Source organism: Coregonus lavaretus (genome assembly GCF_964263955.1).
Source record: "Coregonus lavaretus genome assembly, chromosome: 11".
Taxonomy (NCBI): domain Eukaryota; kingdom Metazoa; phylum Chordata; class Actinopteri; order Salmoniformes; family Salmonidae; genus Coregonus; species Coregonus lavaretus.
The window spans coordinates 46,408,114-46,425,741 of record NC_139998.1 but is presented as its reverse complement, the minus strand read 5'-3'; the positions used below and the strand labels follow the sequence as shown (position 1 = coordinate 46,425,741).

At 43.5% G+C, this 17,628-nt stretch overlaps 2 protein-coding genes across 3 annotated transcripts in view; one reads left to right on the top strand and one right to left on the bottom strand.

Moving 5' to 3' along the window:
• Window positions 1–1,759, top strand: part of ddx49 (DEAD (Asp-Glu-Ala-Asp) box polypeptide 49) — a 15,451-nt gene extending 13,692 nt beyond the window's left edge. The window contains exons 7-13 of the mRNA XM_084172207.1: window positions 226–301; window positions 435–511; window positions 624–721; window positions 818–892; window positions 1,052–1,140; window positions 1,258–1,329; window positions 1,437–1,759. Of these exons, the coding sequence (XP_084028333.1) occupies window positions 226–301; window positions 435–511; window positions 624–721; window positions 818–892; window positions 1,052–1,140; window positions 1,258–1,329; window positions 1,437–1,610 (661 nt within the window). The 3' untranslated portion in view covers window positions 1,611–1,759. The remainder of the gene's footprint in view (window positions 1–225; window positions 302–434; window positions 512–623; window positions 722–817; window positions 893–1,051; window positions 1,141–1,257; window positions 1,330–1,436) is intronic.
• LOC311137677 (regulator of nonsense transcripts 1) lies at window positions 1,757–17,628 on the bottom strand. Of its 2 annotated transcripts, none has more exons than XM_084172205.1 (24): window positions 17,244–17,628; window positions 16,461–16,600; window positions 16,116–16,205; window positions 15,856–16,023; window positions 12,905–13,085; window positions 12,528–12,689; window positions 12,112–12,199; window positions 11,797–11,895; window positions 11,117–11,240; window positions 10,687–10,846; window positions 10,307–10,425; window positions 9,930–10,094; window positions 9,482–9,596; window positions 9,154–9,297; window positions 8,642–8,855; window positions 8,064–8,181; window positions 7,778–7,934; window positions 7,393–7,535; window positions 6,609–6,783; window positions 6,276–6,357; window positions 5,885–6,046; window positions 5,382–5,608; window positions 4,857–4,979; window positions 1,757–4,711 (listed from the first exon to the last, which is right to left on the bottom strand). In XM_084172205.1, exons 1-23 carry the CDS (start codon window positions 17,412–17,414, stop codon window positions 4,860–4,862), a joined length of 3,324 nt encoding a protein of 1,107 aa, XP_084028331.1. In that variant the 5' UTR covers window positions 17,415–17,628; the 3' UTR covers window positions 1,757–4,711; window positions 4,857–4,859. The 2 variants fall into 2 exon arrangements, with proteins under 2 accessions (XP_084028331.1, XP_084028332.1); XM_084172206.1 differs by having other exon boundaries at window positions 11,117–11,225; window positions 17,244–17,613.

Genomic DNA, 17,628 nt, shown 5'->3' with positions numbered 1-17,628 from the left:
AAAGAGAAATGACAGTCCATCATTACTTTAAGACATGGGCAGTCAATACGGAAAATGTCAAGAACTGGAATCTACCATCTACCCCCTAGAAAAATTATAATGTAAATGATTGAGGAACCTGGAAAAATATGAAGATGATAAAAAAATTACCAGTAGAACATGCTGCTGTCAATATAGAATTACAGTTAGACATTGAATCATTAATGCGTTGCATTCTTCCTACAGGAATTGCCAAATCCTCACAATGATGATGCAGAAATTCAACTTTCCTACCATCTCCTTGCATTCAATGATGAAGCAGGTAAACAACCCCAGCTCCTGGAGTGTAGCTCTATATTCATTGATGGGTTACATGACAAGTTGAAGCGCATTTAACATGTGCTTCCTAATAATAACTAATGTTAATTTGGACATTGTCGTTATCTTTTTCACAGAAACAACGTTTCGCCAACCTCGCAAAGTTCAAGTCCAGTGTCTTCAAAATTCTGATTGCAACTGATGTGGCTTCCAGGTAAGAAAGATGTGTTCAACATCAGTGTGTATAATCAGACAAAACATTATCAATACATGGGAAGGTTACAAACCATTGTGGATCTCATATTTTTTCATGTCCATATTGTCAGGGGTCTGGATATTCCAACAGTCCAGGTTGTCATCAACCACAACACTCCAGGTCTTCCCAAGATCTACATTCACAGAGTTGGCCGAACTGCCAGAGCAGGTAATATTCCTCCTTAAGTATCTCTGCCTGTTATCACATAGGCTGCTACTGTACAGACATAAACGTACAAACCACTTTTCTCTGATTTGTCTAAAGGAAGGCATGGTGTCTCGATCACACTGGTGACGCAGTATGACATCCACTTGGTTCATTCCATCGAGGGGCAGATCCGTAAGTGTCAAACATGCATTGAAAAGTATAGATTTAGCAGTTGGTTTAGTATTGCTTGCTACCCTTTCCAATTCAGATATGCCTATTAGCCGTTTGTGAGTATCACTACTTAGGATATGATCACAGGGCAGAAAGCTCAAATTAATTTGTTTTCTCCAGAGGCCAAACTGAAGGAATATCCAGTGGAGGAGAAAGAAGTTCTGAAGATCCTCACTCAAGTCAACGTGGCCAGACGGGAATGTGAAATTGTACGAACACCTATTCTATTTATACACAGACCTTTCCCTCGTGAACATGTAGATGTTGGATAACATGGGCTTATATTACAGCTGTGTGACTTGGCTCACCATTCCTTTTGTTTGTAGAAACTGGAGTCAACAGATTTTGACGAGAAAAAGGAGATCAACAAGAGAAAACAAATGATTTTGGAGGGGAAAGTAAGTATGTTCACCATGAGCCAACCTCCATGGTCCGAGTTAAAGGTTTTGCTGTGATGAGGGTTTTAGTCAATTTGTCCTGACATTCCAACTACTATCTGTCACAGGATCCAGACGTGGAGGCAAAGAGAAAGGCTGAACTGGAGAAGATAAGGGGTGAGAAGAGGAAGTTCAAGGAGAGGATACAGGAAACCATTCAGAAGAAACAACACGGGATGCAGAAGAAGAAACTGATGAAGCAAAAACACATTCAAAAGAAAAAGGCAGTGAAGTCCACATAAAGCAACACTGTACACTTACGAATTGTGTATATAACAAAACCAGTTGCCCATTATGTTCAATATTCAGGTGCAACATGTTTTATAATCTGTACGTTTCCAAATAAATGGCAGTACATCAACATTTTGCTTTCATAAAAATCAAAACCTTTGACAGAAGCAAACTTTATTGATGTTTCAGTTTTACAAGAATCATAAGGCGAAATGTCTTTAATCTTCACTGCAAATAAGAAACACTTGTTCCTGTAAATCCATGAAATGCACAGATTTTCAAATGCTGGGAAGGAAGGCAGAGATTACCATACTAAAATGTCCTACAAAAGTCAGTTCTTCATGAATGTCAGAAATCAATGGATAATGTAGATCAAACGACTTTCTAAGCATGTTTCAACCACAACTAGCTATTTGACAGCATGATTGTCATACAATGTTTTGGGATTGACAAACTCAAAGTCAAGCGATAAACAAAAATTAATGGACATCGGAGGACAAAGCAGGTTGTGAGCTAAAATGAATACATTCTCAATTTGGTGCTAAGCATCCAAACAACATTCCTAAAAATTGATAGACGAGGATTCCTCAAATAGGCAAGGATTCCTAAATACAAAAGTCCCATGGACAGTTTACTTAAAGGGAAAATCCACAAAAACTATTTTATTAGTCCACTTGATACAGTCAAAAAATGTTTTGCATGTCATCATCATAATGTGCCCGGTGACACTGATTTTTAAGTCCAATATCTTGAAAACTTGACTGCTGACAAGCAAAACATTTTGCGACTGTATCAACAGTGGACTAATGAAAGAAATACCCAAATATAGTTTGTGGATTTTCCCTTTAAGGATTGATTTAAAACTTGAATAAAATAAAACAATTATTTCACCACTGTCATCAGATAACTACTTTTTATGGTGCACAAGCAAATCGGGCAAAAAAGGAAATGCTAGGGGGCTGATAGATTACATTAGAATTCACATAGGAGAAAGAATGGAGGGTTTGGAGCCATAGGAATCTGGAGTAAACAGCAACAATGGGCAAACTACAGGGAAGCCAAACATGTAAACTAACATAAAATCGAAGTTACAAAAGGAAAGCCCTTCTATCGGCCTGGTTTGGTGGCAACTCATTTTACCACCAGAGCGACTTACAGGAGCAATTAGGGTTAAGATCCTTGCTTAAGGGCACATAGACAGATTTTTCACCTAGTCAGCTCGGGGATTCGAACCAGCGACCTTACGGTTACTGGCCCAACGTTCTTAACCGCTAGGCTACCTCCTAAGAGAAGGTGGATTGCATCAGTTCGTCCTTTCAGAAACCAGTATTGCGCTGTGGTTTTAAGGTCACAGCATACTCGCCATGTTCACTGATTCTTTCTAATAAATTGGTATATGCTGGTTTAGGTTGCTTTCACTTCATAGTGTCAACTATGCTTTGACCTACATTCACATTTTGTGCTGCTTTATACCTGCAAATAATCACAAGTAGTTATGGGCACTGATTCGGATGTACTCATTCTTTTCATGTGATAAATCATTTTCGTCACCTATGAAATCAGTACCAGTCGTCATTTTACTGATTGTGTGTAACTGGTGTGAAATGGTTTCAAATACTTCGGATTTGACAACTTAATTATAGTCATGCAGCTAACATTCTTATGGACGACTGCGTTTCACAGGGGAAGAATCACATTCAAATTTGAACCCCAATTCACTCCATACTAAATAAAATAACCAGATTCAAAGGATTTGTATCCATTCAAGGAGTTCACAAGCCTTATCCTTCTACCTTGTCTATACCTTACCTGTTCTTTATTTCACACACCTAGCCACCTACCTCTTGCAACTTCAATAGTGACACAAAACTGTGTGTAGACTATAGTGGAAATCAGTTTCCATTAATAGCCGTCTTCACTTTGCATGGGAATTTGTTTCATGCAGACAGATCTTACATCCACAAGGAATTCCCCAGAGTAAAGCATTACTTCAAAGCCGCTGCCAATCTAAGCATATAAAGCGTTTAAAACATTGAAAATGATCCGCCCAGTACCCTAGTGGGCGACATCTCACGTCACCCCCACTTTCAAAAGATCAAAAAGGCCTTTGCTGCAACTTCATATAACATTGAGTTAATATTTTTCAATGCTGGTCATTGTGATATAGGATTACGGAGCTCTCGGATCCAGAGCTCACGTCTTGAGAAACTTTCCTCTGAAATCCCCATGCCACTCAACTCCCCCAGACTTCTAGTTAACCACCTATTTCTGAAAAGACCTGTTGAAAAAGCCAATGGTTCCCAAGGCAATCAAAGGCATTTCAATTAAAAGTTCTTTAATATCAGACTTTAGTGCAGCAACCTTTTCAACTCAAAGTTGAACGACGACGTGAAGTGTCCACTGTTCCTCCTGGAGAATGTTCCTCTTGCGGTCATTTGATGAGATTTCAGGTCTAAGAGTCGGCATCGACACCGCCAGTCTTCCTCCGCATCAATCTAATCAAATGAGTCTGGGTATCAAACGGGTGTGAAAACCGATCAACTTTGAGGTGAGGATTTCCTATGTTGCTGGATTGAAGCGTTCCGTACCCCCCCACTTTCTTGTTATCTGCTTTTGAGAGTTAGCAGAATGCGCTCCCCCAGCCAAGTTGCTTGAGAACTTGTCTTTCCCTGTTCGCTGCTCAAAGAGAGAGGTCCTCTGGACAACTGGTCATTCCCTCAGACAGAGGCGTGAGGTTTGAAGGGAAGGTGGGGAAGGGGCTGAGAGGGGGGTGGGTAGGACATCTTTCATTGGGAGTTGTGCCTCGTATCGTTTCTTCGTTCTCGTTTCGTCTTCCTCACGACAGCTCGACCGCCTGCCGTCGCCTTCCTCTCGTCTTCGGCAGTGGTCCTTCACTCCCTCTCGTTCCCTCTTCCTGGCCGTCCGTTCTTTCTTTCTTTCTATCGCTTTCTTTCTCTCTCGTGATTTGTTGGTTTCTCTCTCCCGTTGATTTCACACGGTGGTGCTTCAGTTGTAGCAGAGGAAAACAGGTATCCATTTTTTTTTTATTATTACCCAGATTAAAATGCTGATGAACTAAGCTCAGCTCAAGCCTAGCTCCTCTTCCAACAACCTGAGAAAAGGAAACGAGAAGGATATTCAAAATGGCTTCCACCAACAATTTTCTGAAGTACATTGTAGACTGTGCAGTAGAGGACAAATCATTAACAGTTCTTGATTCCACTCTAGTACGGTGGGAATGGGAATAGTTATCTTACACTTTAGTACTGTGACAGTCCAGTCACCCCCCCATGTTGGTATGCACGTTCACCCTGGTAAGTCGAGTCCTGCGATAGAGCCACGTCGATCTGGGACTTGAACTCATCACCTAGATAACTGTCCTGTTAAAACCGAAGGAGAAACACCCAATAACATACAAGATAAAACAACACACTAATTCTTCCAACATTTCCCTGAGAGGAGCATATGATGTCAGCAATATGAACCTCCACCCAGCCAACCAGTGGTGGTGCTATTACCATATTGCTTACTTTATTATTACCATACTGGCTTCTTGCTTGGTGTAAGCAATATGGCGAGGAGTAAGCAATATGACAAACATTACATCTAACCAATGGGCAAGGTGAAGCTATTAAATTTTTTATTTATACCCATCTAATCCTCTTAGATCTCCATAATTGCATTGTGGGGACGATTTGGGATTGGGCATAGGAGTACGAGGCCAGAGTCTGACTTGGTATAGCTAAGGTAGTAGAGAGTGGAGTTTAAGCCAGTATTGTTACCTGGGACAGTTCAGGCTGGGAGAGGCCAGGCTGGCTCATCTGTGAGGGCTGGCTCATGGTGATGTAGCCCTGGGTGAGTGGCCCCTGGGAGAAGGGCTGGGAAGACACGTCCTGGCTGGCTTGGCTGTTTGGCCCGTTGCTTTGCCCACTGCCACCGTGGTTCCCCATGCCGCGGGTCCTCTGGCGCCCGCCACGCCCCGCTTTGCCCTTCAGCGCCCCACCACGACCTGGGTGGCAGAGAGAGAGACTAACGTCAGCTCACTTATCAAACAGAGTAACAAACAGTGAACATGCATTGCAGAGGAGAAATAGTAGGGGTATAAGAACATCTCCAAAGCCCCATACACTGGCGAGTAACTCCGAGGTCCAAGTAGAATACTGAGACTTGGAAAGTTATGACTTCTGGTTATTTGGATACTGTCCAACTTCACAGGGCCAAATAAATATTCCACCAGTCAATATATGCACAACTAATGAATAGTGGCCGTTTGCTTCCTGCTCACCTGCAGCAGGGCCGTTGGCCTGGGCCAGGTAGCCTGGCGGAGGCATGGGAGGTATCACCAAGTTGAAAGGAATAGGCATGTTCATGGCCGCCATGTGGGCTGGCCCGGCCCCAATCATGCCGATCTGGTCGTGGGTTTGGAAGTACATGTTGGATGGACGCCCTGTAGAAAGAAAGACAGGAAACATGCCACAGTAGTCATGCATGTGTGAGCGCTCACATCGCTGGAGAATGTATTTGTTCCATGTAGCAATGCAATACAATAAATTCTGGTGCCACCACAGAGAATGATATGACTCTTCATTGTATCTGTCCCATTATGGCGTCTGTGAGAGCATGAAGGAGGTACAGAACAAATGACCACATAATAAAACGGGTACTTTTCCACTGACCTGCGTTGCTGCGATCATAGGCAGACCCAGGGATGAGGGCCTCGCGGGCGTCATACATGGCAGTGCTCATGAACCGGGCTCCCTGGAACACAAACATGGGTTCAATACCCACGAAAACGCTGAGGAGCTGCTGTTCTGTTGTCGTAACATATTGGCCAACAAAAGTGTTACGGAGTTCAAAGTGTTACAAGTGTTAAAAGCGTTACTAAATAACACATTTATATGAAGGGACTAGAATCTCCATGGGCTCAATAACCACACCGAAAACATGTGCCAACTGTACACTCCCACACATACAACATGTAGAGTGTGTGTGTGTGTGAGATAACTCACAGGGTTAATGGCGTTGACCAGCTTGCGGGGCTTGCTGAACTGCATCAAGCTCTCTCTCAGGTTGTTGAGGGGTCCCTCTACCAGAACCTTCTGCTCCTTGTAGTAGTTGAGCAGGTGGTTCCACAGAGGCTGCTTGGACAGGGCCTTGGGGTTACCCACGATGATCACCCCATACCTGAAAACATACGTTACACAATACTGGTCAGTGGGAGATAGCAGATTAAAGGCAATCATAGAATTCACCATTAGGTGTTGCAGGCATTTCTACTTTGGTGACAAGAACAGAAGTGGACAGTGATTCTCTTGAAGTCTGACGATGCATTTGCATTGTATACATTCACACTGACAGGAAGGGTAAAAATGAGAATGAATGAGTCTAAATCAGTGGTAGTCACTAATATTTCTGAGGGAAACAACCTTGCAGGCCGAGCCACTATACCCATCGAAGAAGGGGGGTTGGGGGGGTCACGGGGTCAAATTGAGTCAAACATGAAATAAAATGATTTAATAATATGCCATTTAGCAGACGCTTTTATCCAAAGCGACTTACAGTCATGCGTGCATACATTTTTGTGTATGGGTGGTCCCGGGGATCGAACCCACTACCTTGGCGTTACAAGCGCCGTGCTCTACCAGCTGAGCTACAGAGGACCACAGCTCTGTGGTCCACAGATTTACACATCACTTATTCCTGATGAACCACTATGAAGATTTCCAGCTGGACTGGAACAGTCCTTCCATAGAAGCTGTGGTGAGAATGAAGACTAATGGTCCAGATGCTTACTTGGCTCTGGTGAGGGCCACGTTGAGACGGCGCGGGTCGTTGAGGAAGCCGATGCCCTGGTGCTCGTTGGCTCGGACGCATGACAGGATGATGAAGTCCTTCTCCCTGCCCTGGAACGCGTCCACGCTGGCGATCTCAACCTCCTGACAGCAGAGAAAACAGGATAGAATAGTTTTGTAATGCATGCATTGGTCAAATGCAACAGGTTTGGACATATTAGTAGTAACGCAATATTCATTTAAGATTTTATAAATCTGCTACCATCTGCAGAACAAGAATAAAGCAAATCAATATGACAAATCATGTTCTTGAGAAGACTACAACAACAAAAATCAAATTGTCTTTATATTTATTTTTTAGTGTAAGTTCAGCTATACGGATGTACCTGGTAGAGCTTGGTGTGGAGGGAGCCGCTAAACTGCATGTACTGCACCAGGTAGGACCTCTGGCCCTCGTAGGGGGTGATGATGCCTATCTGGTCAGGCTTGGCTCCAGCCTTCAGCAGCCTGGTGGTGATTTTCTCCACATTAGCTGCCTCAGTTCTGGGGAGAGGGGACAGTGTTTCAAATAGTTCCAAACAAACGAAATAAAGACACGCTAGTTGCATTCCAAAATAGCAATCAATGCTGTTGATACTTTGAGATGAACCTTGACTGGACTGTGAGCCATACCTGTTCAGGTAGGATGTTCCAGAGCTAGCGATTTCCTCCTGGCCTTGAGTCACGTAGAAGAACATGGGCTTGTCTGGCTGTGGCCACTGGAAGTCAAAGCCTTTCTTGATGCGGTCAGCTGCCCAGGGAAAAGAAACACATTGTCAACATGGTTAGTATGGGACTTGGTCTTCAATAAGCCAGTGAGATTGTGAACAAACCTAAATTGGCCATTTTATTCAACGGCAAATATGTGCCCAAAAGCAATACGCTTAAAGTTAGAGTAGAGTTACAGAAGATTTCAGAGTGGCCTAATTTTAAACTTCCGCAGTAGAGTAAATGTTTGACACTCAGTGTATGAACACAAACCCCTTGGGATCTGAAACACTACTTGAATTCATACACTGCTACTTCTAGATTGCAAACAAACATGGTTTCTACATAAACTTCACCTTTTCTAGTTGCTATTCTGTATATTTTGTGGGGAAATGTTAGTAGGCACTAGTACATTGCCAATAATAAGTTAATTATTGTTGTACACATGACCAATTCAAAAGCTATAATATGACCAAGAAGCCTGGTAAAAATGTCTAACTCACCAGCGGTGACTCCATTCTGCAGGGAGCCCTCGTAGAAGATGTTGGAGGGGAAGGCGCTGAGGGCCGGGTGCATGCGGTACTGCACCTGCAGACGGATGGGCCTGATGCCCAGCACCACCAGACGCTCAAACAAAGACTGGGACAGGCCTGCTTTGGCTGCCTTCTTACACATCACTACTGGGCCAAGCTGGCAGTGGTCTCCTACCAGAATTAGCTGTGGAGGGGGAGTTAACGATTAAATGACAGTTAACCAGAAATGTTTAGCTTCTCTCTCTCTGTAGTGAAATCCACGCTGTGCGTTTACATTGTCTGCTACAGTCTTTAAAAAAACATTGTCCATTTCTTTGGCTAAAAAAAATTGTTTTAGTCTGGACTTAGTAGGTGACATAAAATTGACCGAGTTCAACCATTGACAATTTTTTGTCAAAACATGTCCATGCAAAGATCATTGGGATTGAACCAATTTTAAGCATAAATTGTTGTTGTTTTGTGTGTGTGTGCATGGTGTGTACCTGCTTGGCACCCAGGACCACGGGTACCATGCACTCTGGCTCGGTGGCCTGGGTGCTCTCATCGATGAGGATGGAGCGGAACTGCATCTTGGCCAGACGGGGGTCTCCTGCCCCCACACAGGTACAGCAGATCACATCCGCGTTCTAACGAGGGACAGTGGTAAACAGGTTATGAGTTGGTTTGAAATTAGAGGAATGGGGAACCCATATCATCGTCACTAGGTCAAGAAAACATTCTACTTCACAGGACTTGCCGTACTGTTCTCATAAGACTGTTGTAACTTATTGGGCGACAAAAGTGTTAGTGTTAAAAGTGTCCTCTTCTCACCATGAGCAGCTCTCTCTCAGCGGTGCGCTTTAGGGCCCGGTAGCGCTTCTCATCAGCGGACGACAGCTCCCCGGTCTCATCCTTCAGCTGCTGCAGCTTCTGTAGCTCTGGCATACTGGGGGTCACAGCAGACACAGAGCAGACACAGAGCAGACACAGCAGGTTGAGCAACACACATCATTATAGTTATTCTATAAAAAAGTAACACTTGGCAAGGACAGAAAACTAAGCATAAGCAAATCTGGCAGAACTATTCAATGGTTCTATTGAAGCAGTTAACAAATGCATCCTTTCCCTTTCTTCATTCTTTGATATTTAAAACAAGGCTAACACATTGCTAAAGGTATTAACATGAGTGATTATGACAGCACCACTATGGCAGTACAATTCAAGTTGAGACGGTGCAAAATAAAAGAAAAAAAGGACTTCATTTCCCAGCATGCCCCACCTGTCCATGTTGCGGATCTGGTTGTGCAGGGCCAGGAAGGAGACAGGGGAGTCGATGGCCTCTCTGCTCTTAGCACACAGCCTGACCACCTTCAGACCCGACATGTGGATCTTCTCAGTCAGCTGGTCCACTGCGATGTTACTGGGAGCACACACCAGCACGGGCCTGCAGAACCAAACACACAACGGATGAATGCAGAATGCAATGACAATGAGCAGATGCTATAGCATACTTTCATAGTTTGCTTTTGATGTTTAGCCTTCTTGTACATAGCCTACCTTTCTTTAAGTTGCTCTGGATAAGAGCTTCCGCTAAATGACTTGCTTTTGACAAAATACATAATGAGGATGTGAGATTCTGAGTGTGAACTGTCTTACCCATTGCCCTGCCTGGCGAGGTGGTACACTATGGTGGCAGAGGTGACCGTTTTCCCAGTGCCAGGGGGGCCTTGGATAAGACTGAGGGGTCTCTGCAGCACAGTCTTCACAGCATACACCTATTTTAACACACAAATCAAAGCCAAAACACTTATCATCGCTGCGCATAAAGACAAGCACATGGAATTAACATTTAACTCCAAATGAAGATCCTCATGATTATAAGACCGCATTACTATCAAGTTTCCCATTAAAAGGAGGACATGTCTTCCTTTTCTAATCATTAATTCACTAAAACAAATGGTTAGAAAGGCAAAAGTTTCAGGCCCCACGCACAGGTGGGGTCAAGTCAGTGAGGTGTTTTGGAGTGGGGGTCAGACCTGAGAGTGGTTGAGGTCGGGCAGGCCCTGGGCAGTGAAGCGTTTGGGCAACTGACACTTGATGATGACATCCTCCACCTCGTGGCCCAGCAGCTTGTGGTAGATGTAACCCGACACGGACGTCTCGTCCACAGCAAAGGTCTTCAGGGCACTCTGCATTCTGAAACCCAGTGGAGACCAATGGGTTATAGTGGCGATAAAGAGTGATGTGGTTAACAATGATAATACAAGCTAGTACCTTCATATCATGTCTTATTCATTCAATTCTATGATATATAAACACACAACAGGATTTATGTTAGTGATCATTTGTGTGAAATACAGCTCTAGCTGCACAATCAGTACTCTCTGGAAAACAAGTCACTTAAGAACACCAGAGCATCAAAAACCAAAGTAGAACTGATTAAATATTCTGATTTGCTTGTCGTACCTGTCAAAGGAAGTGGACTTCCACACGAAATCCACCTGGAAGTTGTGGGGTATTTCTACAGGAGCTCCGACACTGCTGCGCAATTCTATAGCAATCTCATCTCCATAGTCTTTCACAAAGGGTGCTAAGGAAATAAGTACAGCAAAATAGCCTTTCCTTGTGGAATGTTTGAAAGAAAAATATGTGTTTGTTCTCTCCACTTTACCGGGGCTAATAGTAGGGATGAAAGGTCTACAAAACTGTGGATTTTCCCTACACTAGCATACTAGAGGGTTGATAACTCCTGGATGGGCCTCTCAGAAGGGAGAGCTACGGTAGACTAGAGTAAGGAGATAGAGTTAAAGAGTTATCTCCCAATAAAATATGATTTATTTATGCAAGGCCTTAAACATTACAACCCAATAACGTGGCTAGCATCATTAGAATGCTTACCCCACATTTTGCATTGGCGACCAAAAAACTAGTCTGCATTTGAGACATTGAGATTGTTCAGATTGGCTGACGAGTTGAGACGCAAAACGACTTTTTCCCCTGACCCCATCATGGAAAAGGAAAGATGGCGAGGTGGATCCTATTTGCTAAAAAAGGGACCACTTTGAGTAGGTGATCAATAGGTAGGGATGAGCAACCACTGAAGAAAATGTGTTTTTCTTCAGAATGATCTTTTAGTTAAAGGATACTGTCTGGGACTTTGATGACATGGCCGATGCCCTTCCAGAGTGGGGCCAGCTCTCCTTTGTAGCGCAGACATATCTCATCTCCCTGCATCAGTCGCATGTCTGTGCAAACCACCAGTTAGAAACACTCTGCTCAAACAATATATCCAGAAATATATGAATAATGGTCCCAAGGAGGCGGACAAAATACAATACCGTACACAAAACGGCCAGCACAAAACGAACACACACACCACCGGGGATGCAGGTATGGGAGGCAACGGTTCTCTATGCACAACAGAACCACTGGTAGACAGAAAAGTCAATTGAAATAATTACCACCTGAATCCGTCTTGGGTAAGGAGAAATAGGCAATCCGCTTTTTATTTAGCCCCAGGTCCCACCTGACCGTTATATTATCTTGGGTCTGTGGAGTTACAGATGAGAACAAAGGAAACAATTGATAAGAAAAAACATTAGTCATACTGTCATTAGCTACATAAAAAGAAAACTCAGCCACCCTGCTATGTTCAAGTACAATGTATTTTTCTTTGTACATGCATCCTTCCCTGAACATTTTCACAGATTTTATACATTTGTCAGGGTTACAGCAAGGTTTCCACCATTATGATTTCACCTCACACAAGACCTACTGCATAGAATATGTGTACGTTACAGTAGGCAGTTGCACAGTAGACGCATTTGTGACTGCCCTTATGTTTATGAATGATCTAAAGGGGATGTGGAGCCTGTACCTGGGACTCTTTAAGCTTTTTGTCGTAGTCGGCCTCCAGCTTGACGAGGGGGCCGAAGATGTTCTGGTACTGGTAGGCATCCTCGTAGCGCAGCAGCACATGCTGTGGCTCCTCGTCTACACCGGGCTTCTCCAGGTCCTCCAGAGTGGCCGTGGGATTGTCCTGAGACGAGAGGATGCACAGGTCATGCTTTCATTCATGTCCATATATGGTAACACTGACTGCTTCCTCCTCCAGCTACTGATTGGTGGGGCCTTCCCCTGCCTAGTTTGGTTGCCCCCCGCCCAGTATGTCAGATGCTGTGGTGTTTCATGATTATTTCTGAGGTTAAGCTATATCTACTACATGGCTCTGGATAGGTAGAGCAAGCCCAGTACCTTCCAGAGCTCCTCCAGCTTGTTGATCTGCTGGGCGGTGATCTGGCGGGCCCGGAGCTGCTCCTGCTCCGAGGGGATCTTAACCAGCCAGGACAGGAAGCAGCGGTCCTGGATCAGCGGCTGCCACTGGGAGCTGTCCCAGTTGATGTCCTTCAGGCTGCTCTGACTGGCACATGGCTGCCTAGCAGCACAAACATACGGATACAGTCAATATACACTACCGTTCAAAAGTTTGGGGTCACTTAGAAATTTCCATTAAAATGGTCCATTAAAATAACATCAAATTGATCAGAAATACAGTGTAGACATTGTTAATGTTGTAAATGGCTATTGCAGCTGGAAACGGCTGATTTTTAATGGAATATCTACATAGGCGTACAGAGGCCCATTATCAGCAACCATCAGTCCTGTGTTCCAATGGCACGTTGTGTTTGTTAATCCAAGTTTATCATTTTAAAAGGCTAATTGATCATTAGCAAACCCTTTTGCAATTATGTTAGCAGAGCTGAAAACTGTTGTGCTGATTAAAGAAGCAATAAAACTGGCCTTCTTGAGACTAGTTGAGTATCTGGAGCATCAGCAATTGTGGGTTCGATTACAGGCTCAAAATGGCCAGAAACAAATAACTTTCTTCTGAAACTCGTCAGTTTATTCTTGTTCTGAGAAATGAAGGCTATTCCATGCGAGAAATTGCCAAGAAACTGAAGATCTCGTACAACGCTGTGTACTACTCCCTTCACAGAACAGCGCAAACGGGCTCTAACCAGAATAGAAAGAGGAGTGGGAGGCCCCGGTGCACAACTGAGCAAGAGGACAAATACATTAGTGTCTAGTTTGAGAAACAGACGCCTCACAGGTCCTCAACTGGCAGCTTCATTAAATAGTACCCGCAAAACACCCATCTCAACAGTGAAGAGGCGACTCCAGGATGCTGACCTTCTAGGCAGAGTTGCAAAGAAAAAGCTGTATCTCAGACTGCCCATCTTAATCTTTTATTGGCCAGTCTGAGATATGGAATAGCCTTCATTTCTCAGAACAAGAATAGACTGACGAGTTTCAGAAGAAAGTTATTTGTTTCTGACCATTTTGATTCCGTAATCGAACCCACAATTTCTGACGCTCCAGATACTCAACTAGTCTCAAGAAGGCCAGTTTTAATGCTTCTTTAAATCAGCACAACAGTTTCCAGCTGTGCTAACATAATTGCAAAAGGGTTTTCTAATGATCAATTAGCCTTTTAAAATGATAAACTTGGATTAGCAAACACAACGTGCCATTGGAACACAGGACTGATGGTTGCTGATAATGGGCTTCTGTACGCCTATGTAGATATTCCATTAAAAATCAGCCGTTTCCAGCTACAATAGCCATTTACAACATGAACAATGTCTACCCTGTATTTCTGATCAATTTGATGTTATTTTAATGGACATTATTTTTTGCTTTTCTTTCAAAAACAAGGAAATTTCTAAGTGACCCCAAACTTTTGAACGATAGTGTATATTTGCGTTTTCGAAAGTCTGTTCATCGACAGATGGTTGTGTTGCTCTCTTGCCATAATATGACATACAGTTGAAGTCGGAAGTTTACATACACCTTAGCCAAATACATTTAAACTCAGTTTTTCACAATTCCTGACATTTAATCCTAGTAACAATTCCCTGTTTTAGGTCAGTTAGGATCACCACTTTATTTTAAGAATGTGAAATGTCAGAAAAATAGTAGAGAGAATGATTTGGAAGACCCATTTGCGACCAAGCTTTAATTTCCTGACTGATGTCTTGAGATGTTGCTTCAATATATCCACATAATTTTCCTTCCTCATGATGCCATCTATTTTGTGAAGTGCACCAGTCCCTCCTGCAGCAAAGCACCCCCACAGCATGATGCTGCCACCCCCGTGCTTCACGGTTGGGATGGTGTTCTTCGGCTTGCAAGCGTCCCCCTTTTTCCTCCAAACATAACGATGGTCATTATGGCCAAACAGTTCTATTTCTGTTTAATCAGACCAGAGGACATTTCTCCAAAAAGTACGATCTTTGTCCCCATGTGCAGTTGCAAACCGTAGTCTGGCTTTTTTATGACGGTTTTGGAGCCGTGGCTTCTTCCTTGCTGAGCGGCCTTTCAGGTTATGTCGATATAGGACTCGTTTAACTGTGGATATAGATACTTTTGTACCTGTTTCCTCCAGCATCTTCACAAGGTCCTTTGCTGTTGTTCTGGGATTGATTTGCACTTTTGGCACCAAAGTACATTCATCTCTAGGAGACAGAACGCGTCTCCTTCCTGAGCGGTATGACGGCTGCGTGGTCCCATGGTGTTTATACTTGCGTACTATTGTTCGTACAGATGAACGTGGTACCTTCAGGCGTTTGGAAATTTCTCCCAAGGATGAACCAGACTTGTGGAGGTCTTGGCTGATTTCTTTTGATTTTCCCATGATGTCAAGCAGAGGCACTGAGTTTGAAGGTAGCCCTTGAAATACATCCACAGGTACACCTCCAATTGACTCAAATGATGTCAATTAGCCTATAAGAAGCTTCTAAAGCCATGACATCATTTTCTGGAATATTCCAAACTGTTTAAAGGCACAGTCAACTTAGCGTATGTAAACTTCTGACGCACTGGAATTGTGATACAGTGAATTATAAGTGAAATAATCTGTCTGTAAACAATTGTTGGAAAAATTCCGTGTCATACACAAAGTAGATGTCCTAACCAACTTGCCAAAACTATAGTTTGTTAACAATAAATTTGTGGAGTGGTTGAAAAACAAGTTTTAATGACTCCAACCTAAGTGTATGTAAACTTCCGACTTCAACTATACTTACGTTTACATCACGGTATCTATGGCAACACATTCTGTCAAATCTATGGTAATCACACATGCAGAATCAGTCTATAACACCACACTCAGTGTTAGCCACCATTTTCCATCCCATTATACACACCTGCACAGCAGCACCACCACTGAGTCGGCCTTGGCGGGGATGAAGCCCAGGAGGAAGACGTTGCGACAGCCACAGTTGTAGCACTCCAGCACCGTCTCGCCCAGCGGCCCGTCTTTGTGCAGAGTCACCTCTTTGCATTTTGCTCTCACCAAGTGGTTCACTATGTGGCTGAATAAGAGCATGGGAGACTATCAACTTATTTGCACATGCATGTTATGAATACATATTTTTAGTGGATGAGACACTGGCGTGTTGCATACCTGCCAGATGTATTGCCACGTCCATTGCAGAACCACTTCTTGCTTGTGTTGCAGAACACCACACATGCAGGATCATGGATGCCACAGTAACTGAAAAAATAAACATAGCAACAGGCCCTTCTATGACTTCTAGGTCATACATATTTACTCATAATTGGGTGCAGCGCCCAGAAAGCAATAACAGAGTTAAAAAGCTTTTATATTACAGAAAGTCAATATGTTAACTTATTAGCAAACTCTAAATATTTTTAAAAAGTGTTTGACGATATGTTCTGCTAACAATTCAACCGATACTGTGGGACAATCATACAAATGAGTAATCAAGTGTTTCGCTCGCTCTCCTACCTGCAGGCATGCAGTGGGAGGTCTTTGGTGTAATAGGTGTCCTCTTCATCCTCCTCGAAGTTCAACTCAGCGAGGAGTTGGCTCGCCTTGGCCACATCATCGACACCTCCATTGTGAAGCCCTTCATCAGGACCATTCACCTACAGATGGAGCATGGTTACAATTAGGACTGCAACTAGGCCAAAAACATGGATGCATTGCTATGGCACTAGGTAGGGAGATATTTCCTTTGCCACTACAATAAACACAACTTTGAAGGTACATAAGGTGGGTGAAACAACATAACCTAACTTTTTATTTGTAGACGAATTTGTATGTTAACCAGTCAATCACTTGAGGGAGACTAGGAATTACTGCACAACCTTGTTATCCACACATTCATTGGTACTGTTGTTGTTGGATAACAAACTAGTTAATTTTAGCCTGACCAACATTTAGCACAACATGTTTTTGGCCTCTCATTTTGGAGAGAGGATGAAGTCAATGGGGGTGGCTATCTATGCGTTGGATAACAAGGTGGTTAGATAGCTAACACTAACTAATACTGTTAATGTTAGCTCGTTATAGCTCATTTTGTAATACTAGTAAGCCAGCAGTGATTCTACATAGTCATAGTTGACAATTTACCAGTGTATGTTGGCAAACACGAGTTAGCTAGTTAGCCAGTGAGCAAACATGGCTAGTAGCTAGCTGGCTAACAGTAACGTTAGCTAACTAGCGCGTTAGCAGTTGTAGGAATTGATGGCGGGAAATTTTGGCTAGCTTCACATCAAGAATACAAACCTGATTGTCCAGCTGACTCTGGGTTTGGCCTTGAGTTTGCGTCTGGCTGGGTAGAGTAAAATCGGTAAACTCGTACTCCGAGCCCTGGGTATCAGCCCCAAGTAGTTCCGCTTCCTCCGTGTCCAGGAAGGTGAGCGTTTGAGAACTCGGCCCGTACGCCTCCACACTCATCTCGACACAAGTTGCGCTGACTAAACGGACTCCGGTGCAGTGATGAATATGATCAAGACCCTCGGTGATATGTTTATCAAAGGGTATAGTTGCGATCACCGTTTCTGCTTCGAGTCTGATTTGAACCTAAACAAAATTCGAACCGCACCTGAAATTAAACAGAAAACACAGCTCGAGACGCGCCTGAACTCCAAACAGTGACGAACTTCCTAGC